Raw genomic sequence first — 19,942 nt, forward strand, 5'->3', positions numbered from 1 at the left:
TTTAAGCTCCCCGTGCTTTTTGTGGTATCTTGTTAAAGCAACTATAGGAAACTACTACAAATATGTCCATGCTTTTCTTTCCCGAATGCTAGTGTGGGATATTATCCTTAGAGTGTCATTGAAAAGCAAAAAAAAAAAAAAAAAAAAAAAAAAATGGGGGCACCTGGGTGGCTCAGTCGGTTAAGCATCCGACTTTGGCTCAGGTCATGATCTCATGGTTTGTGAATTCGAGCCCCACGTCAGGCTCTGCGCTGACGAGTTGGGAGCCTGGAGCCTGCTTCGGATTCTGTGTCTCCCTCTCTCTCTGCCCCTCCCCCGCTCGAGCTCTATCTTTCCCTCTCTCTCTCAAAAATAAACATTAAAAAATTTTTTTAAGTGAAAAATGCAGACTTTGATCATAAAGGAGCTATTTGCAGCCTATTTAAGATATTAAAATATTGAAGGCTACCTAAATGACAAATATTAGTGCACTGATTTCACAAATTATGTTATTGACTCAAGAAATAGCATCCTGGAAAAATGTGAAAACTGTAACAACACGGAAAGCTGTATATGAAATACTGTTAATGCAATCATATTATGAATACAATTACATTAATAGGAGTATATAATCACTACAAAACCATATTCATTTGAATAAACGTGAGAGAAAAACACAGAGAAATGTTTGGGTTTCTATTGCTTAGGGAAAAATTCTAGCCCTCAGGTTACGCAGAGGTTATGTGCGTGGGCTTTGCAGTGAACTGGCCAAGGTTTAAAACCACACTGTCCGATCCTAGCTATGTGACTATGGATAACCAACTTCTTGGCTTTGGTTTCCTTCTGGGTAAAATAGGGGTAACTTCCCCTAGCTCTCTGTGCTTCCTGGCACCCTTTTGACGATGATCCACAGTAACATACATTCACACTTAGTACAAACACAAAAATCTATACCACTGATACAAAATAATAATAATAAAAGTTCCAGGAAGCATTGCTCACTCTAGGTGAGGGGAATGCGGATACTTTCTATTCTTTGGTTTGTGTTTAAATGCTCTCAAGACCCACCTGTTAACTTGAAGAATACTGACCTACCCCGACGGAGTGGCATCTCTCACCATAAATGTCACAGGAGAGACACTTAATAAAGGATGCGTATTTTTATCGGGGTGGTAGAAATGTTTTACGGTTTCATTTCACATATTTACATTCACATTAAAAAAAACTGAGCTAGACACGAGCTTCCACTCAACCATTCAACAAATATTTATAAAATACCGATTTTGAGGAAGGCACCAAGCTGAAGGCAAATTCAAATAAGACAAATACTTACCCAACAATGAGATTAAAACCTCATAAGGAGCTGAGACACGGACACACATAACTGTAAGAAAACACAAGAAGGCGGGGCTCCACACTGTGCAACTCCGGGAAGGACTGAGGCACGCACGTGGACAATTATAGAAAGTTCTGGAGCACAATTTATGCTTAACTCTGTATGAATGGTGCCCCTGCCCCGTGATGCAAATCTGGGAGCCTGTCACAGTGCTGGCGGCAGGAGACTGCTTTCAAGGATGGGAGGGATGAAAGAACTAACGGGAAGTTCCTGGGGAACCAGCATTCCAGGGGAGCCTAGACCAAGCTAAGGGAGGAAGGCAAGAGCTTAGGAGACATGACCACTGTCAACTTTGACAGGCCAGGATTACTGAAGCCCATGGGAAATGGCAGGAGATGCCTGCTGGAAAGGCACGGAGAAGCTGCATCCCACGAGGCTAAAAAGTCCAGGATAAAATGTGGCACAAAGTCAGCAGGCCATCTTAGAGGAGCACAAGTCGTCCTAGGAAGCCAGATGTGTGCAGCATTCAAGGAAAGGAAAGAGGCTGTGAGTAAAGAGACAATCAAAGACAGCAAATGTGCACTGAGCACCTAACTGCACTTCCCATCGAATGACTGGCCAGCAGTGGCTGAGGTGGTCCAGGTCAAAGGCAGGAATAGGGAACGACTGGAGGGGATGTCACGATTACCGAAAAGTCAGGGCCGATCTGTTCACTAGAAGCAGGGCAGGGACACAGGCACAAAGAAGAAAGAGTCAAAGATAAAGTACAAGAGTTACTGAAACAGGAATCGTTTCTTTTCTCTCCAGGAGTGGCCTCAGTGGGGATGATGGTCCAAATCACATTCCCTCGCTCCCCTGGCCACGGCCGGCTGACCAGTTGGGGGCGCCCAATCAGAGCCCGCCCCCGCACGCGCCCTTCCCTGCGAACGTGGACCTGGGGTCCTTGCAAGACCGGGTTGAGCTGTGAGGTCCCGGCCGGCAGTCAGGAAGACCACAGAGCTGCAGAGCAGAAACCAGATACTGCACGAGGAGGAGAAGTCAGGCTGCAGGAAAGGAGAACAAAGTAATTGCACAACGTGATAAGAGACCACGGGACCCCAGAAAGGCCAGATCCTCCACACTGGTCATTCTGTGGTTCCCACCACTGGGTTCACTGAGGATGCTCTGTATCCTCAATTTGAGCCAGGTAGTGCATTCAACAGCCGTTGATGGTACATAGGTTTTGTGCCAGGCATTGTGCTACACGGTATTGCCTGGAGTGAGTTCTCCCCTCATTACCGTAAGGCTCCTGATTAAGACGCTCAAGTCAAGGAAATCAAGACGAAAGGCATCTTTTTTTTTTTTTTGAAAGGAAGGGGGTTGTGAGGAATAGATAACTAGTGTAGACATGTTAAGTTAGTTTAGTTACCTGCCAACCAGCTAAGCAGGTCCCCGCAGTATGGAACAAACACTTGTCCGAGAGGGACGGGAGGGGAAACCCAGATTTGGGAGATATCAGGGGAGAATCAGGGAAAGATACCGCAGTAGACAACATCTCCCAGGACGTGAATATAGAGAAAGAATCTAGGACTGAAGCAGGACTCCCATTTAGGAAGTGGAAGGAAAACGACACGCCCTAACTTCAGTTCTCGGCTGAGGTACCCTCCTCTCCAGGAAGGATTCCCCGGTTGCCACAGCAAGGCCCGCTCCTCCTGCTCTGGGGCCCGCTGCATGGGGCCCCTGCCTCCGCTACCAGGCTGACCCCACACAACAGTCCTCGGTGTCTATCCAGCTCCCGCAGGGATGTTCCTTGAGGGATGTAATAATGTATCTTGTTGCCTGTTGATTCCCGGCATCCAGGATCTCAGAATCCTGGTTTGTGGAATGAATGAAAAGAGGTCTACTTGGAAAAAAGAAGCAATGTGTGAGAAGAGCTGGCGGAAGGCCACGTGGCAGAAAACAGGGAAAGAGGGAAGCCAGCAGCCACTGCCAAACACAAAGTAGGATGGAGTCCAAATCAGAACAACGCATCGATGTAACGACAGAGGGGAGCAGGATAATGGATGCCGAGCCCAAACGGCAGAGATGGTGAGGATGATGGTTATTCAGGACGTTTTAGACAAAAGATTTGAAGACATACTTCGGGGTGTGACAGGAAAAGAGACGTACGTCAAGAACACAGTGCAAAGTCTCTCTGATTTGCCCCACTTGCCTTCGTAGCCACTGTCAGAAGAGTCAGAAGACCCAGATTCCTGCTTTATACTCGTATAAAAGGCCATTTCGCGGTCTGCCTGATCATTCCTGAGCGACGCACTGGCTTCTTCTACGCTCCAGTTCTGTGTGTGCTGTTGACTGAGGATGGTACACTTTATTTCCTCCATGGCTGCTATCATCATATCTGCTACGTAAAAGTGGGCATTTTCCTGCAGAAAAATAATTATCAGTTAAATTGCAAGCGTAACCAACTGTTCTTTATTGAGGGTGTATTAAATTGAAAACTAAGACGCCGTATTTAAGCAGAGTTAATGTATAGGAATATAAATGTTCATTTAAGGGGCACCTGGGTGGCTCAATCGGTTGAGCGTCCGACTTAGGCTCAGGTCATGATCTCACGGTCCTTCAGTTCAGGCCCCGTGTCGGGCTCTGTGCTGACAGCTCAGAGCCTGGAGCCTGCTTCGGAGTCTGTGTCTCTCTCTTTGCCCCTCCCCAGCTCACACCCTGTCTCTCTCTCTCTCTCTCTCTTAAAAATGAATAAATTAAAAAAAAATTTAAATGTTCATTTAACTGAGTTATCACATGAGGTACAGCCCATATCTTCCAGACACAGCAAATTTAGCCCACTGAGACCCAAAGACAAGCTAAGTTGAATTTACTGTGATATACACCCCACACGGTGCATGGCCCAATGGTAGACCCATGCATCAATCATGGAAAACTTCCCAGCTGGGCACAGGGGCTGCCTCAGAGCCCTCCTTAGCTCCTGGTGGCCTGTGCCTAGCCAAAGGCTGAAACGAAACCTATTTGCCATCCTTCATCAAGTGAGGTTTCCAGATTTAAATCAGAACAACACTATCTAAGGGATTTACACTCTGCGTGTGTGTGTGTGTGTGTGTGTGTGTGTGTGTGTGTGTGTGTTTTAAAGAAAAAAAATGTGTTCACCTTTTCTACATCGACAGGGAGCAAGAATGCTTCTGGGGAGAAGGAATTCAAAGAAGTGGTTCTTCTACCGACTGGAACAGCACCTGCCAATGCAGCAAGTTATTAAAAATGGAGAAAAAGACGTTCAAGGAAAACAAAACAATTCTAGGCAGTGGCCTTTAAAACCTGTTTTTTTAAAAATTAACAGAATTCTAGAATACATTAGGGTGCAAGAAGAAGACAGATCCTCCTGGTGGTAGGCTTTGCAGATATTGCCTTTATGGTGATCATTTCTACAAGAGCCCATTGGAGCAAATTGGGAGGGATCCTCAGAGGAGGGATGGGAGAACCACTGGAATGGAGGAGACCAGTGAGGAGGAGAGGGTAGAAAGAGGAGGAGATCATGGAAACTACCTAAAAGAGATGGAGAAGGGCCAGAAGGAACAGTCTAGAAGCAGGGTCCTAAAAATTATAGGATCACTTCTCCCATGCACTGCAACTGACCCCAAACTTCTTGTTTACAGAGATAATCTATTTGGAAAGGCCAGCATTGCTTCTCTAAAATGGTCTTCCTCCAGACCAATAACAAGAAGAAACCACAGAGGGTATATTCCGCTGATTCATCCATTCTGCACCCTGAAGCCACTCCATTACCGGCAGGAACACCATCAGAGCAAAATGATTCCTGTCATGTGATTTCTTCCTGGAGCATTTAAGGCAAAGTCTTTCTGTGAGAGCCTCAAGACCTCGGTTATCCCAACCTGCTAAATTAGAACAAAATGTTATAGACGTCTTGATGATCAGACAGCTCTCGGGGGGACAGACAGAGATGCCCGCAATCACCCAATCCCCTGTCTCTTCTCCAAGAAAGGGAATGGTCCGTGAAGGACGCTGAATCTCTTAGCTTCAGGATCCATCTGGGGTGGGTGAGCATTGTCTGCAAAGGACCAGGGAGTGAATATTGCAGGATCTGAGGGCCACCTGTTGCACTATATCGTTCTGCTACTGGAGTGAGGAAGCAGCCGTCAGCAACATCAACAAAACTTTATTTGTAAAACCAGGAGGCCAGCTGGATCTGGCCTGCGGGTCATAGTGTTAGGACCCCGAGTATAGAAGAAAAAGGACAGAGAAGAATCAAACAGTGAGGATTCCAGTTCCAGTTCTGTCTCTACCAGCTGGTTGTGCCTCTGCCTTGAAATGTCCTCATGCCTTAAACTGGATAATTACCTCTTAGGAGATTAAAGCAGATAAGGCATGTGAATGTGCTCTATAAATGTGCAAATCCTACGCAAGGAAAAAAGGAACTGTGGGATTGTTTCTTCCAGCCTCAAGAAATTCTTATAGGCTGGGGTGGGGGAGGGCCTTTCTCTACCACATTATCTAGAAAAGGAAAAGTGTGCTATCATTCGTGATGCAGCAGTCATAGGAAAAATCTTGTGTCTTAGTAGCAAATGCCTGTTCTCTGCAATGCTGTCCCACAGCAAAGAAAGACCAGATCACTTAGGACTTCCTTTTTTTTTTTTTTTTTTTACTCCCATGGGATGAATCCCCCTACCAAGGTGAAGATGGTTTTTAAAGATACTTAGAGAAATTGCTGGGGGCTATTGTCTTTGGACAAAGGGGCCAGGGTACCTGTTTTCTTTATGGGAGAAAGACAAACTCCAGGATAACTTTAAATTGCGGAACCAATTCCGGTAGAACGTGTCATTTTGCTCAAATCTGGTTCTTCTTTCAAAATGACCCTATTTTAAGACCGTCCAAAATCTGCTGTTCTTAAGCGATGAATAATATGTTAAAAGACTGTCATCATCTTCAGCTTTTCAAAAGTGTTTCCAGTACAACAAAGAAACCCCATATTTTAGGAAAGGTGGAGGGGTGGTTCTTGCTAGTGAGAAATAAATAAATGGCTACATACAGACACACACACAGGCAGGCCAGCAGTGTTCAGACTGCTAGGAAAGAAAGAAACTTCATTGACTCTTTGAACTAGGGCTCTAACAAGAATATAAATTAACACAAATACAACATGACGAATATATTTTTAAAAATTTAGATTGCCATTGGGGGGCCTGGGTGGCTCAGTCGGTTAAGCATCCGACTTTGACTCAGGTTATGATCTCAAAGTCCATGAGTTCGAGGCCCACGTCGGTCTCTGTGCTGACAGGTCAGAGCCTGGAGCCTGCTTCAGATTCTGTGTCTCTCTCTCTCTGCCCCTTCCCCCGCTCATTCTCTCTCTCTCTCTCTCTCTCTCAAAAATAAACATTAAAAAAAACAGAATGCCACAAATTGTAACAGCAATAAGAGAAGTTACTGACTCTTGAGTGGCATTTGCATGCATTATCTTATTTTAGGAATACGTGCATTACTTCATCGCAATGGAAGCCCTTGTTTTAGTTAAAAAAAAAGAAAGGTTTTGTGTAGTCTTTGGGGAAATTGCGATTAGTGTTTTTAAATCTGACTAGTTTCTAGTCACACCCTGTCCAGGTCAATGTAGGTGAGGTGAGTTCATCTCCTACGAAAGCACTAGTGTGAAATAGAGCCCAGTCTGTCTGGAAACACATTCTCCCACCACACTGGATTGAGAGCACTTCTAACACTCTCCCTTGCCAGCAACTTCATGAGCTGGACGCTCCCAAAGGCACACACCATTCAAAGATGGCAGCTGGCATGGATTACCACTTAAGCTGAGCAAAGATGACATCTTGCTACGGAAGGAGAGTGGAAATATTTGTTTTTACCCTTTGTGACCATCCAGGCATCCAGGTAGCTGGGCTGAAGAATATTAAATGAGCTAATGCACTGGCCTCCAATCAGAGTGGAAAGCCAGGACTTTCGTCCTCATGAGACAGACGGTAAGACAGGCTTTAGGCCAAGGCAAAGCCTGCGTGTCAACAGACAAGAATGAGGCAAGTCCCGACTGAAGTTACCTTCATCAGCGGAAGCTGTCAGATGGGAAGGCTTCAAAAAAGCGCTGTCAGCTTCCGGACACGAGGAGGCAGCCGAAATCTTGGAGCTTGTGAACACAGACATCTGAGGAGACTTTCCTGGGAGCACTGTCTGCTCTCCCTTGGAGGCAAAAGAGAAGTCGCTGCTCTTGTCACCGGAGCCCCAGGCAGAGTCTGCAGTATCCTTGGACAGTGATGTCTCCACCATGGAGTCCCCAAGGGACGACGGTGAAGGGCCCAGGGAACAGGCGGTATCCCTTCCAAAGTGGTTCCCACTGTTCCCCGCTGTCGGCACCTGAGGGGGCAAATCCTGTAGCTGCTGCTGCGCACTCTGGGGGTTAATCCAGGCAGCTCTGTGCCTCATGAACCTGACGTCTGATTTGCAAGGAGGCTGGTCAGTGTCCAGGAGATTGGGCGAGTCCTCAACGTCACCAGGGTCACTGCTGACCCCTTCCCAAGGGTGCACAGGAGAATCCTGCCGGCCCATAGACTGTGACACCATCTTTCCAGGCTCAGGGTGGCGTGAACTCCGTTGGACTACTGGATTAGGGCCTTGAACTCACCATGAGGCCAGCTGAGGTCCAGACAGCTTACCTGCAACGAGCAAAAATCATTCAAGGTAAGTAAGAACTCAGTCCTATTTGTAAACTCCAAAATCTTTTGAGGAGAAGAAACAAAAAATAAGTTTGTACTTCGCTCTGTACAATACAGTAAATTCCACTTGGATTGACAAGAAATAAACAAACAAATCAGCAATAAAACTGGCAGCAAACACACGAGGCGTGACATCAGGATAGGAAAGGGTTTTCAGGGCATAAACGAGGACTGCTTTTATACAAGGACACAGTCATATAAGCAAACTGCTGATACGACAGATAAAAGTGAAAGACAGCCGTGCATTCTTCCAACGAAATTAAATGTCAAACCCGAAATGGGAATACCATTCGGAAGTAAAGACACATTTTCACAGTTCCTTATTTTTGTTTAGTCTGTGCTTGTATTTCAACAAAGCAGACAAGCGGCACGTGAAACTGAGGGCAACTCACAGCACTAAAAACTTTGCTTTATGGGACTTAGTTTATGATAAGAGAGAAGCACCCTGGTCCCCGTGGTCACTGGCCCAGCCCGCGACTTTCTACTGCTCCCACTGTCCTTCACACTGGGAGGCTCCAAGCAGCCCTGGAAGCACAAGCAAGGTCAGCCAGAGGAAGAAATGAAAGTGGTCTGCTTCGGTGAGCTTAGTGTAAGGGGAGAGTGGAGAACAGGGCTACAAGGTGGTGAGCTGAGGCTTGGGAGTCAGTTCCAAGGCTGGCTTGATTTATTTATTTATTATTTATTGAGAGAGAGAGAGACAGGGTATAAGTGAGAGCGGGCCCGAGAGAGAGGGAGAGAGAGAGAAGCAGGGCTCATGCTCACCAGATGCAGGACTTGAACTCACGAACCATGAGATCATGACCTGAGCCAAAGTCAGATGCTTAACTGACTGAGCCACCCCGGCACCCCAGTTCCAGGGCTTTAGATACCACTGTTATGTATCCAGAGGGCTTGCACCTGGATCCCTACTCCTGACACCCTCCCCCCGCCCCGCCCCGCCCAACTATGGGCTACCATATTTTACTGCCTATTTGACATTCATCCAGGGGGCACCACAACCTGACACATCCAAAACAGACCCTAATTTCGCCCAAGTCTGCTCCTCCCTAGTTTTCCCATCTCAGGAACCACACCTCCCAGGTGCTAAAGCCCAAACTCTGGAAGTCCTCTCTGATCCTATCTTTCCGTAGCTCTCCATCTTTAATCCATTAGCGAATTCAGCTCTATCGCCACTGCCCTAATCTAAGTCACCATCTTCTCCCACCTGGGCCTCCTCCCATCTTTCCAGTGGGTTTTGCCGCTTCAACTCTGGCCAACTTATAATCAAGAGGTACGCAGAGAGAGATCTTTTTAAGTGTAAGTCACGGGGCACCTGGGTGGCTTGGTCGGTAGCTTCAGCTCAGGTTATGATCTCGCAGTTTATGAGTTCGAGCCCCACATGGTGCTCGCTGCTGTAAGCCTGTCAGAGCCGAGGTTGCTTTGGATCCTCTGTCCCCCTCTCTCCGCCCCTCCCTGGCTTGTGCGCTCCCCAAAATAAATATTTTAAAAAATAGGTGTAAATCAGATGTCATTCCCCTAATCACCATCCACCCCCCCCCCTCCACCAGCTTCCCATCAACTCTGGAAATAAAATCCAAAATCCTTACCTTGTCCTTAAGGCATGACATGATCCCGTCCTGCAGACCTCTCTCACTTATCTCTGTCCACCCTCCATAAGTCCCAACCACTCACCAAACTCTCACGTGCTACAAGCTCTCGCCCACCCTACTGCTGCTGTTCTAGTCCCTCTGCCTGGAACGTTCTTCCCCCAACTGATCATACATCTGGCTCCTTCCTGTCCTGTTGCATGCTTTGGTTTATCAATTACTTCCTCAAAGAAGTCTTTCTTAACCACCTCTCTTAAAGTAGTTCCCCAGTTACTCTCTATCACATCACCTTGCTTAATTTTCATCCTAGTAGTCTCACTTCCTCATTTTTTTTCCACCCCTCACTGTCACTCCCCTCCGCCCCCACGGTCCCCCCCTGCCGATAAGCTCCACAAGAACATGGGGCCTCGTCTGTTCTCTGCCAGGTCCGATGGCTGCACGCGGGACCTCAATAAACTTACGACTGAAAGAGCAAATTCAATGGTGGAAATAACATCGTGAGCTAGAGAGAAGACTTCCGTGGTAGATACAACTGCTCTGTTACTGTGACAGAACTGTTTGTACAAGGATAGAAGTGAATCCATGTTTCCTGAAGATATGACATTTTTCTCAACGTCTACAAATAGACCAAAAGAAGGTACATGTGAAAACTGTACTAAATTCCTTGGGTTTTCTTGAGGTGGGGGCCCTCCATCCTAGGTCAAACCTTTTGAAATGATGTATATATACATACATATATATATACGTATGTGTGCGTGTTTGTATATGGTATACATGTAACACTGCACGATACTGCGTGAGCTCCAAATCACTGCTCACAAAATATCATGGGATTGGTGGCAATTGTCAGAATTCATCTGAACAGCTTCGTCTTCTTTCTCCAGACCTCAAATCTCACCTGGTGCCCCAATTTCTCTTTGTCACACGTCTTTTCCCCTCCAATAATTCCGAGTATCACAATTACAAATGGGAACCATGACTGTGTTTTTATGAAATGGCAAAAAACACAGAAGCCTAGAGTGAACGAAGCACTCACATTGTGCCAAACCTGCCAATCCTACCTCAGTCCCAGAAATGACATCGGTAACCACTTCATCCCTTCCAGACTTTTCCCTATGAATTAACATACATACGGCAGATCAGAAGATGTGTTTTGTTTTCTCTTTTATACGTACACATGAGCTCACACTGGACAAAATCTATAATGAGACTTCTTTTTCTCTCAACAAGTTCTTGAGGCTGTGTATCACTCAACTATCTTACCGCTTTCTATAGTATAAAAGGATCATAATTTACGTCACCAGACTACTGACGGGAACGTATTTTTAGTTTTTCGCAGTTATAAAATATATAGCGATGAACAATTTTGTTCATGTTGCTTTTTATTAATTTTCTTTCGCTAAACTTTTAGTTCTGAGTCCATAGCTCATGATAACGTCATTGTTTCCAAGAGAATGAAGCTGTATGAGTCATATTCTATGATCAATTCTTTACATGTCATAGCTGTTCTTGGGGGGGGGGGGAGATGATTACAGATGTGAAATCACATAAAGAAACGTACAGCCTCAAACCAATGACAAGTGGCAGGGATCCCTGTGTGTTTTACAAACAGATTAAAGACCACAGTTCACGAAGAATGATGTTATTTATGAGCCTCCCAGAAACGGAATTGACTTAGCGGCACTGAGCAGAAACAGACTTCCTTTTCAAAAGTGATTTCCAGAAGCGGTACTTGCTCCACTTCCTTCTAGAAAGGTGTTCTTGTTTCACACAAACAACCAGCAGGTGTTGGCTTTTCCAGGTTATAAAACGAGCACATTTTAGAGCTGGGATAGGCCCATAGAGATTCAAAGCCATGTCTAAAGACACGGCAGAGAAAGGATGACAAGCCAGGTTGGACAGTCACTCGGGAGCATGAGCCTCTCTGACAGGGAGACTGACACAGGAGAGAGCCATGGTTAGAAACAAAGCACTGGCCCTAGCCCCGGGGGTCCACATCACCACTGCCTGATCTTTGGGGCAACAGATAATTCATGAAATACCATCATACGGTGTTTTGGCTCACTGTCACCTTGCTTGTCGTCTGGTAATCAATTAAATATTTACTGAGCAACTACTACATGACTGGCACTGTTTTTGTTTTGGAAGCGCTGGAGCAAAGTAAGTCCGTGCTTCTTCCAATAGCTTACATTCCGGCAGAGGGAAGACAGTGACTGAACCTATACATTCGTACATTTCAGTGCCGACGGCCGGCAGGTAGTATGGGTTTAAGCAGTGGTTGACATCTTCCCAAAATGCGTCCCATTGTGATAAATGGCGTCCTTTGAATTAGCAAGGCTTAGGTACAAAGCTAAAATCTATTTCCAAAAACACTTAAAAAATTTTTTTAATGTTTATTTTTTTTAAGAGAGAGAGAGAGGCAGAATGAGAGCAGGGAAGGTACAGAGAGAGACACACACACAGGGTCCAAAGCAGGCTCCAGGCTCCGAGCCATCAGCATAGAGCCCGACATGGGGCTCGAACTCACGAACTGAGAGATCATGACCTGAGCCGAAGTCAGACGCTTAGCCGACTGAGCCACCCAGGCCCCCTTCCCAAAACATTGTAAAGGAAGATTACGAAGCTTACCATCATTTCTACTGTGATTTTCCTGTTGAGGGTGAGCACAGGCCAGATTACCACTAGTTAACATATATGCGGCAGCAAAGGTCCTAGACAAGAGAGAGATTCCTGGACTCCCCCTGGCAAGTCATTCTAGATGGGTCTCTGCCCATCAAAGTCAGTGGTTCCATCACGAACGACTGCATAATGAGGACAAGCTCAGAGCCACAATACTGACTGCAGAGATGCAGCTTTTGCCAAAGGGGTGGACGACTCAGTTGGGCATGAGCCACCGTGACCTCTACAGTGACCTCATAAACATCCTTCAGACCATAACCAGCCAGAATTTTGATGCAGATGAGCAGTTTTCACTCCCAATACCCCTAACAATCTTAGAGTGACTCCATGAATAGACACAAGCATGTCAGATTTCGGATTTAGGATTTTCTCTGCCCCAGCACTAACTACCAACTGTATACATGATTAGGAGCACTGAAGACTGATCTTAAAGGTTACCTCCTCAGTGAGGCCTCCATGGTCACCCTATGTCATGGCAACTGCCCCAGCCAGTAATTCCTCTCCCCCCACCCCCCGCCCCGCTTCCCACCTCTGGTTTTCTCCTTACTCCTTGGCATTAATCCCCATTGTATTTAGCCTCAAACACGAACACCCACTAGAATGGAAAATCTCTGAGGGTAACTGTTTTAAAAAAAAAAATTGTACTCTGGACACTACTTTGTTCCCAGAATCTAGAACAGGGCACATAATAGGTGTTCAACCAAACACGCATTGAGTGTGAATACAATGAACGAATGAACAAACCAACAGTACCTAAGAATGGTTCTGCTGGTTATTTCTGTCGCCTAGGAAAGAAAATGGAGAAGAGATGTCAACCTTTAGAAGAAGCTGGAGATCACGACCTAAAATTTCTGTTCAACTGTTTCCTTAGGATAAAGGAAGCTAGAGAACAGAAATCACAAACGAGAGTTGGGGTAAAGGGTAAAATTCGTTTATGCCCACTTTAAGGCGGCTTACTGAGCATGCTCAGTAGTAACGAAATGCAGGTGAGCAAAGAGCATGGACGGTGTCTCGTTCACAAAGCTCCCCGGTCCTCTCCCCATCTTTCCGTATCTACTTCCCTTCATGCTCTGCGTTTGGACAAACCCCCACCCCCCAGGATGTTGAGAAACTCAAACCATCACTTATCAAACAGAAGAGCGACTGTTTTCGAGGCCCAGTAACGCGACTCCATAGCTTCCACAACGCGGTCCGCAATCAGAGTCAACTGCCGTTTTCACACAGCTGCGCCCTCACCACGGCACATGCTGAACTCTGTGTTCGAACACTAACAGCACCAGGAAGGAAGCAGTGCTCTATTGCAATGGCATATAGCAATGAGGCTGGTGGCATCACATGGGCTCCTCCCTGCCCGCCTGAACTTTGGCAGTGACCCTTAACTTGGAAGGTCCGCCGTCAGGAGAACACGGAGGAAGGACACAAAGCAATTATGACAAATGCGCGGGGTAAGGTTCGCCTGGGAAGACCCCACGAAGGCAAAGACCAAGGAACACGAACCACGTGCCTGAGAAAACTGCAAGGTTGCCTAAGACACACAAATGACTAACTTCCTGTGGTCACCGCGTAGGTCACAGTGACCACTCTCGCGGAGTGTTTCAGGTGGTATTATGCCAATTTGGGAACGGACGTAAAGAACGTTAGGGGGCGTGCCCAAGGCCTCACCATCAGTAATTTACCAGGAGAACAAAAAAACAAAAGTCTGACACCTGATCCAAAGCTCCTTCCACTCCTATTTATGTATATCACTAGGGCTGAAGTTGGGATATTTTCAATTTCGTTAGCAATGTAAATTTAAGAACATTCCTATTAAATCTGTCACAAAACAAAGGATTAAGAACCACACCACTGTATTTGATTCCATGTCTTTAGAACAGTTGTGCCCAGAATGTTATGATTACACCTATTTGTGTAAAAAACAAAAGTGATTGTACAAACAGCTCCAATATTTATTTATAAACCTTATAGAGGCACAGGTATACTAATATGTAATGTAAAAATTCATGAACATAACATTTTGTTCTTGCTTTCCAATAAATCATCTTGTAACCTAAAGGTACATACCACCACTCAAGTAATGTTTTACTTAAAACCTTTTATATAAAAAACAGTAACAAACAGGGGCACCTGGGTGGCTCAGTCGGCTAAACGTCTGACTTCAGCTCAGGTCATGATCCCAAGGGTCGTGGGTTTGAGCCCCGCATCAGGCTCTGTGCTGACAGCTCAGAGCCTGGAGCCTGCTTCAGATTCTGTGTCTCCCTCTCTCTCTGCCCCTTCCCTGCTCATACTCTGTCTCTCCCTCTGTCTCAAAAATAAACAAAACATTAAAAAATATTTAAAAAAACAGTAACAAACAAAAAATTACTTACACACGAACATCACATAACTGAATAAGACTTACAAAAAACATTAATTCAAAACTTTACCCGAAGTAAGCGTAGGGACCTGCATTGGAACAATGGCAAAGTTCCCATGTTTGGGCCAAATAAAATGGGGAGCCGTACTGGAAAACCGTCCGGCAGTTCCTCAAATGGTCAAGCATACAGTTACCATTTGACCTAGCAATTCCACTCCTGAGGATATACCGAAGAGAACGAAAGCATGTGCTCACGCGAGAACTTGCGCACAAATGTCAACGGCAGAAATAGTCACAGCAGCCAAAAGGGGCAAACAACCCAAATGGCCATCAACTGATGAATGGGTAAACCAAGCGTGGGGCTGATGCGATGCCACAATACGAAGTACTAACACACACCGCGACATGGGTGAGCCCTGAAAACATTATACTAAGTGAAATCACCAGGCACAAAAGATATTTCGTATTTACCGATGCATTTTTATGAAATGTCCAGAATAGGCGAATCCATACAGACAAAACATAGATGAGTGGAGTTATTTTTTTTGGGGGGGGTGGGGAGGAGGGAACGAGAACATAAACAGTGAGAGCTAACGGGTACAGGGTATCTTTTTGAGGTTCTAAATGTTCTCAAATCAACCGTGACAGTGAGGACACATATCTGTGAATATATTAAAGCCACTAACTTGTACACTGTAGATGGGTGAATTGTAGGTTATGTGAATTCTATCTCAATCTCAATAATGCTGTCCAAAAAAAAAAAAAAAAAATGAGATGGGAGGAAGTACCCATCTCTCTTCAAACAAGGTCTAGGAAGCCTGGAGAATGCTGGTGTGCATGGGCAGAGGGATGGAAGGAGCGCTGGCTCTAAGTCAGGCTGCAAACTAAGGTACTGAAAGCTGAAAGGGGAAACAGAGAGCAAATAAGAGGCATACTGAATATGTGTGCCTAAAGTAGGTATAGAGAAGAGAGAGGAAGAAGTGAAAATGCCACAGCAGAACTATCTAGAAAAAGAAAAGAGAAAAAAAAAAAAAACGAAACCAAGGACTGGTAAAGGCAACATCATCAATGTGATGGCAACCAGTAACTGGGCACTGGTTCCCAGACCCTACACCCAGAGGTCAGACACCCACCCTTCTCTTTAAACCAGCACCGTGAGGGAGGTTCTGCTGGTCCCAACAAACAAACAAACAAACAAAAATAAACCCTTCAACACTTGCAATATCTGTCCGTGTGTCCCTGAGTTACCTCTCTGACCTCCTTATCTATTACCTCTACATCCCTACACCTCTACACCCTTCTGCACCCCTCCCCTACACTCCTCTATAGTCTTCGGCACGGCCATCTTTATTCAAAAGTACCTTTGGAATGAGACTCTCCTCATCACCCTTTTTAAAACTGCATCCCTAAGGTGCACACTATCCTCATTTACTGCTCTATTTTTTTTTCCTCCAGAGTACTCACCTATTATCTTAGCCATCGTCATCGGCTCATAACTAACACTTGCATGAAGTTTAGCAGGTGCCTGGCACTGTTCTAGATTTTCTATACACACACACACACACACACACACACACACACACACGCACGCACGCACTTGATCCCTCTAACAACCTATGAGGTAGATACAACAACACTGTTTTCATTTTACAGATGCAGACCCGAGGCACAGCCAATAAAGGGGAGCGTTGCACACCCAAGCAGTCTTGCTCCCAAGTTCGCATTCTTACCCGCAACAGCACAGGGATGAAGGAAAGACCTTTAAATCTCAGAGATTCAAACGTTTCTGGAGACTATCCAAGTTTATCAAGCACGAAGTAGCTGCTGGCAATGTCAGTGACCTTGGCCCAAATCTCCACAGAGACCGAGTTTGAACGAAGAGTGAGCCAGCAGGAAAAACAACACAAAACAAAGAACAGGTTTTATGTATGTCATAGGACAGTTCAAGTGATTTGACGGTTTAAAACACTCTTAAAATGTGCATAAATAAAAGCTCAAGTCTCCCGACCTACCGTATTAAAATAGCCGTCCCAAAAGCTGTCTTCTAAAAACAGCTTCCAAATAAAGAAAGAGAGAATAGGGAGGTACTTTACAGATGTTCCCAGGACACTTGTTTCCTGACCCACTATAGATTGTTGAAATAAGAGAATGTCGAGGAGCCTAAGGATTAAAAAGAATCCCACACCGCCCTTCAGTCTTCATCACCTGAAATCAACTAGAGCAGAGCACCTGTTGGCCATGGGTGCTTTTCAAGGTCACCTGCCCCCAAAACTTTGAGGTCCAATTTACATTTATCTCTTTCAGTAAATGTAAAACTAAGGATCCAAGAACAGAACTAAAATATATTTTTTTTAATTTTTCTTTTAGTGTTTATTTATTTTTGAGAGAGAGAGAGAGAGAGAAACCGAGTTGGGGAGGGCCAGAGAGAGGGAGACACAGAATCTGAAGCAGTCTCCAGGCTCTGAGCTGTCAACACAGAGCCAGATGTGGGGCTTGAACCTATGAGACATGAGATCATGACCTGAGCTGAAGTTGGACACTTGACCGGCTGAGCCACCGAGGCGCCCCTGAACCAAATTTTTTTAAGGAATTTTCAAACATTAGTTGTTGAGCAGATCACATTTAAGTGTGTAGATCATTTCAGCTGCTTCTCCTTTGTCATTTTCCAGCCTACTGTTAACGACGACAAAAACACCTGCCTCTGAGACTTCCTTTTACCTGCGGCAATATTTCCCTTTCACGGTTCACACGTGAGAAATAAAGCATCATTCAATATAGGATTATTATTACTATCTTGTGGATGAGAACACTGAGGCCTAGGAAAAGGAAGTGAAGACCACACACAGCAACTGAGCAGCAAGCTCAGCACTGGGACCCTGGAACCTTGCTCCAGAGCCCCCCAATCTCACCCTCATGCTTCTGTATGTGTAAGATACAACAGCACAAAAATTAAGGGGGAAAAAAAAGAGTCCCAAATATAATTTTTATGCCAATCTGAGAAATTCCTCACTTACCAGCTGTGTGACCTTGGGCAAGGCACTTAACCTCTCTGTGCTTCAGTTTTTTTTACTGATTGTTGTGAGAACTTAACGAATTGTAACATGCATATCTCAGTCCGACAGACACTATTCCATAAAAGTTGGCTTTATCATCACCATCAGTGTAATTTTACAGACTTAGACTTCAGTGTATGACAGCACAATTAAGGAGACCTAGTTTTAGTTCCCAACTTTGCAAATGAGTCATCTTTCAAGTCTTTTTAATTAAAATGAAAACTCGGGACGCCCGGGTGGCTCAGTCGGTTAAGCCTCCGACTTTGGCTCACATCACGATTTCACAGTTCATGGGTTCGAGCCCCACGTCGGGCTCTGTGCTGACAGCTCAGAGCCTGGAGCCGGCTTCAGATTCGGTGTCTCCTTCTCTCTCTGTCCCTTCCCTGCTACAGCTGTCTCTCAAAAATAAGTAAATGCTAAAAAAAAAAAAAAATGACAATGCAAAAACAATCAGAGGTCTTGGTAATATTGACTTGCACACCTTACTTATCTCTTTAGGAAGGATACAATACGACACACAGGCATTACTATTGCTCATGTTTATAATCTCTGGAAGGCTTGACAAGCTTATTTAAAAAGAACTGCTTCAATTTTAACAGTAATGCAACCAACCATGTGACTCTTTCCTTTCCATATGAGAAATACGAATCTCAATTTAGTAACTAGGGAAACTATTCAAATTTGGCAAAGCTATTCTTTGTGTGCCCTCAGACAGGTGGGGAAAATGTGTTCGCGAGCAACGCAGTCTTTCTTGACCTCTTTGCTTATCCTCCTCTAAAGACCATTCCAGTTAAAACGCTTATTCTTGCACGTTTATCCTTGGTGCTGGCAGAGTCTTCCCTGCGTCAGAAAACACGACCTCCAACTTCAGAAGGCTAAGGATGTTTTCAGAGTCATGAAGAGCATCTCGAATCAAATCTAACCCCCAGAGGCCACGACCGGTTTTCATCAACTTTCCTAGCATCTCCCTCCGGCCCTAAAGAAGATGAGGAAGGCACAGCTCCTGAACCCTGAGGTCACACTGATGCGCAGCGTCAGGCAGTACTGCTCGCAAGAGGGCCCAGAACGAAACACTGAGGAAGAGCCACACCCGGACATCGTGGACAGGTAAGCGGGAAAGTGCCCACACTACCCTGAAGGTGCTGCCTTACCTCTGCTCCAAACGAGGTTCTGCTGGCGGCCAGGAGGGAGGTGTGCGCAGCAATGTGGTGATACCTTAATTTATAGAAACCACACTTCTGCTTTTCAAAACCCTACTCTTCCTCCAGTTACCGTCCAGTGAGGCAGGGCAGGGATCACCCTGCTGCTTCTCACACAAACAAGGTTTCTTGACTTGCCCAGACCTCACTGCTGCTATTCAGCCTTTCAGGACAGAGTCCCCGGAACCCAAGGCTGCAGACCCTCAGTCCTTTGCGCTTTCCCAACATACCGTCAGTTCAGAGATCCTTCCAAGTGCCATTGCAACAACACAGTAAGCACGGTTCCGGAATATACCCCTTCCTTATCGTGTTGATTCCCATTCGGGCTACATAACCCCTCTTCCGGCGGTTCTCCACATTCTCCAGGCTGACGGTATCAATGTGGCAGGAGGGTGGCGAACCTCACCGCGGCCACCGGCAGGCTGGAGCGGGGTGGGGGTGCAGCGCAGCAGCTCCGCTTTCCCCGCCGCAGTGTCAGCAGGTGGACTTCTCGGTGGGCGCTGGGGACCACACAACCGGCCGTGCGCTCACTAACCCAGCTCGGTTAAGTAACAGAAAGTTTATGGGTTTGGGCCACCAGACATCCATACATAGGGCTGGGTGTGTGGGGAGCGGATCCTCCGCGGGCCTTCGCCATCTGTGCGCGCGCTTTTGGGGAACCGAGAAAAGCCTGCGCGCCCGGAGCGCGGTGCCTGGGGCCACGCAGGGCGCAGGCTTTGGGCTCACTGACCTTCGCCCGGCGCTGAAGTGTCTTCGAGGTTCCGTTCCTGAGCCTTCCGGATCCAAGCCGAGCACGGGATCGCCCCCTTTTGCGAGGTCGATTCCATAAAAACCCGCCATCCCTGCAGAGCAGCCCCCTCCTCCATTCGCCCAGGGGCCTCGGCACTGCCCTGCCCCTGCCCCGGCGTGCCCCCGGGCTCGCGCACGCCTCTCCGGCGCCCCTCGCCCCCCCCCCCCCGCCCCTCACCGCTGCAGCAGCCTCACCGCGCCGGCGTTACCCACCTCCGGCGCCCCTCGCGCCCCCGGCCCGCTCACCCCCGC

The 19,942-nt window shown here is 46.3% G+C and overlaps 1 protein-coding gene across 11 annotated transcripts in view; it reads right to left on the reverse strand.

Moving 5' to 3' along the window:
- Positions 1-19,942, reverse strand: part of RUBCNL (rubicon like autophagy enhancer) — a 38,895-nt gene that overhangs the window by 18,593 nt on the left and 360 nt on the right. For 2 of the 11 annotated variants that reach the window (XM_060637164.3, XM_078433585.2), the window contains exons 1-4: positions 9,618-9,950; positions 7,360-7,971; positions 4,454-4,536; positions 3,507-3,717 (exon numbers count right to left, since the gene is read on the reverse strand). In XM_060637164.3, coding sequence (XP_060493147.3) covers positions 3,507-3,717; positions 4,454-4,536; positions 7,360-7,879 — 814 coding nt within the window. In that variant the 5' untranslated portion in view covers positions 7,880-7,971; positions 9,618-9,950. The other 9 variants (XM_060637163.3, XM_078433574.2, XM_078433570.2 and 6 more) reach the window with 9 other exon arrangements.

The sequence above is a fragment of the Panthera onca genome, chromosome A1 (genome assembly GCF_046562875.1).
Source record: "Panthera onca isolate mPanOnc1 chromosome A1, mPanOnc1 haplotype 2, whole genome shotgun sequence".
NCBI classification, from domain to species: domain Eukaryota; kingdom Metazoa; phylum Chordata; class Mammalia; order Carnivora; family Felidae; genus Panthera; species Panthera onca.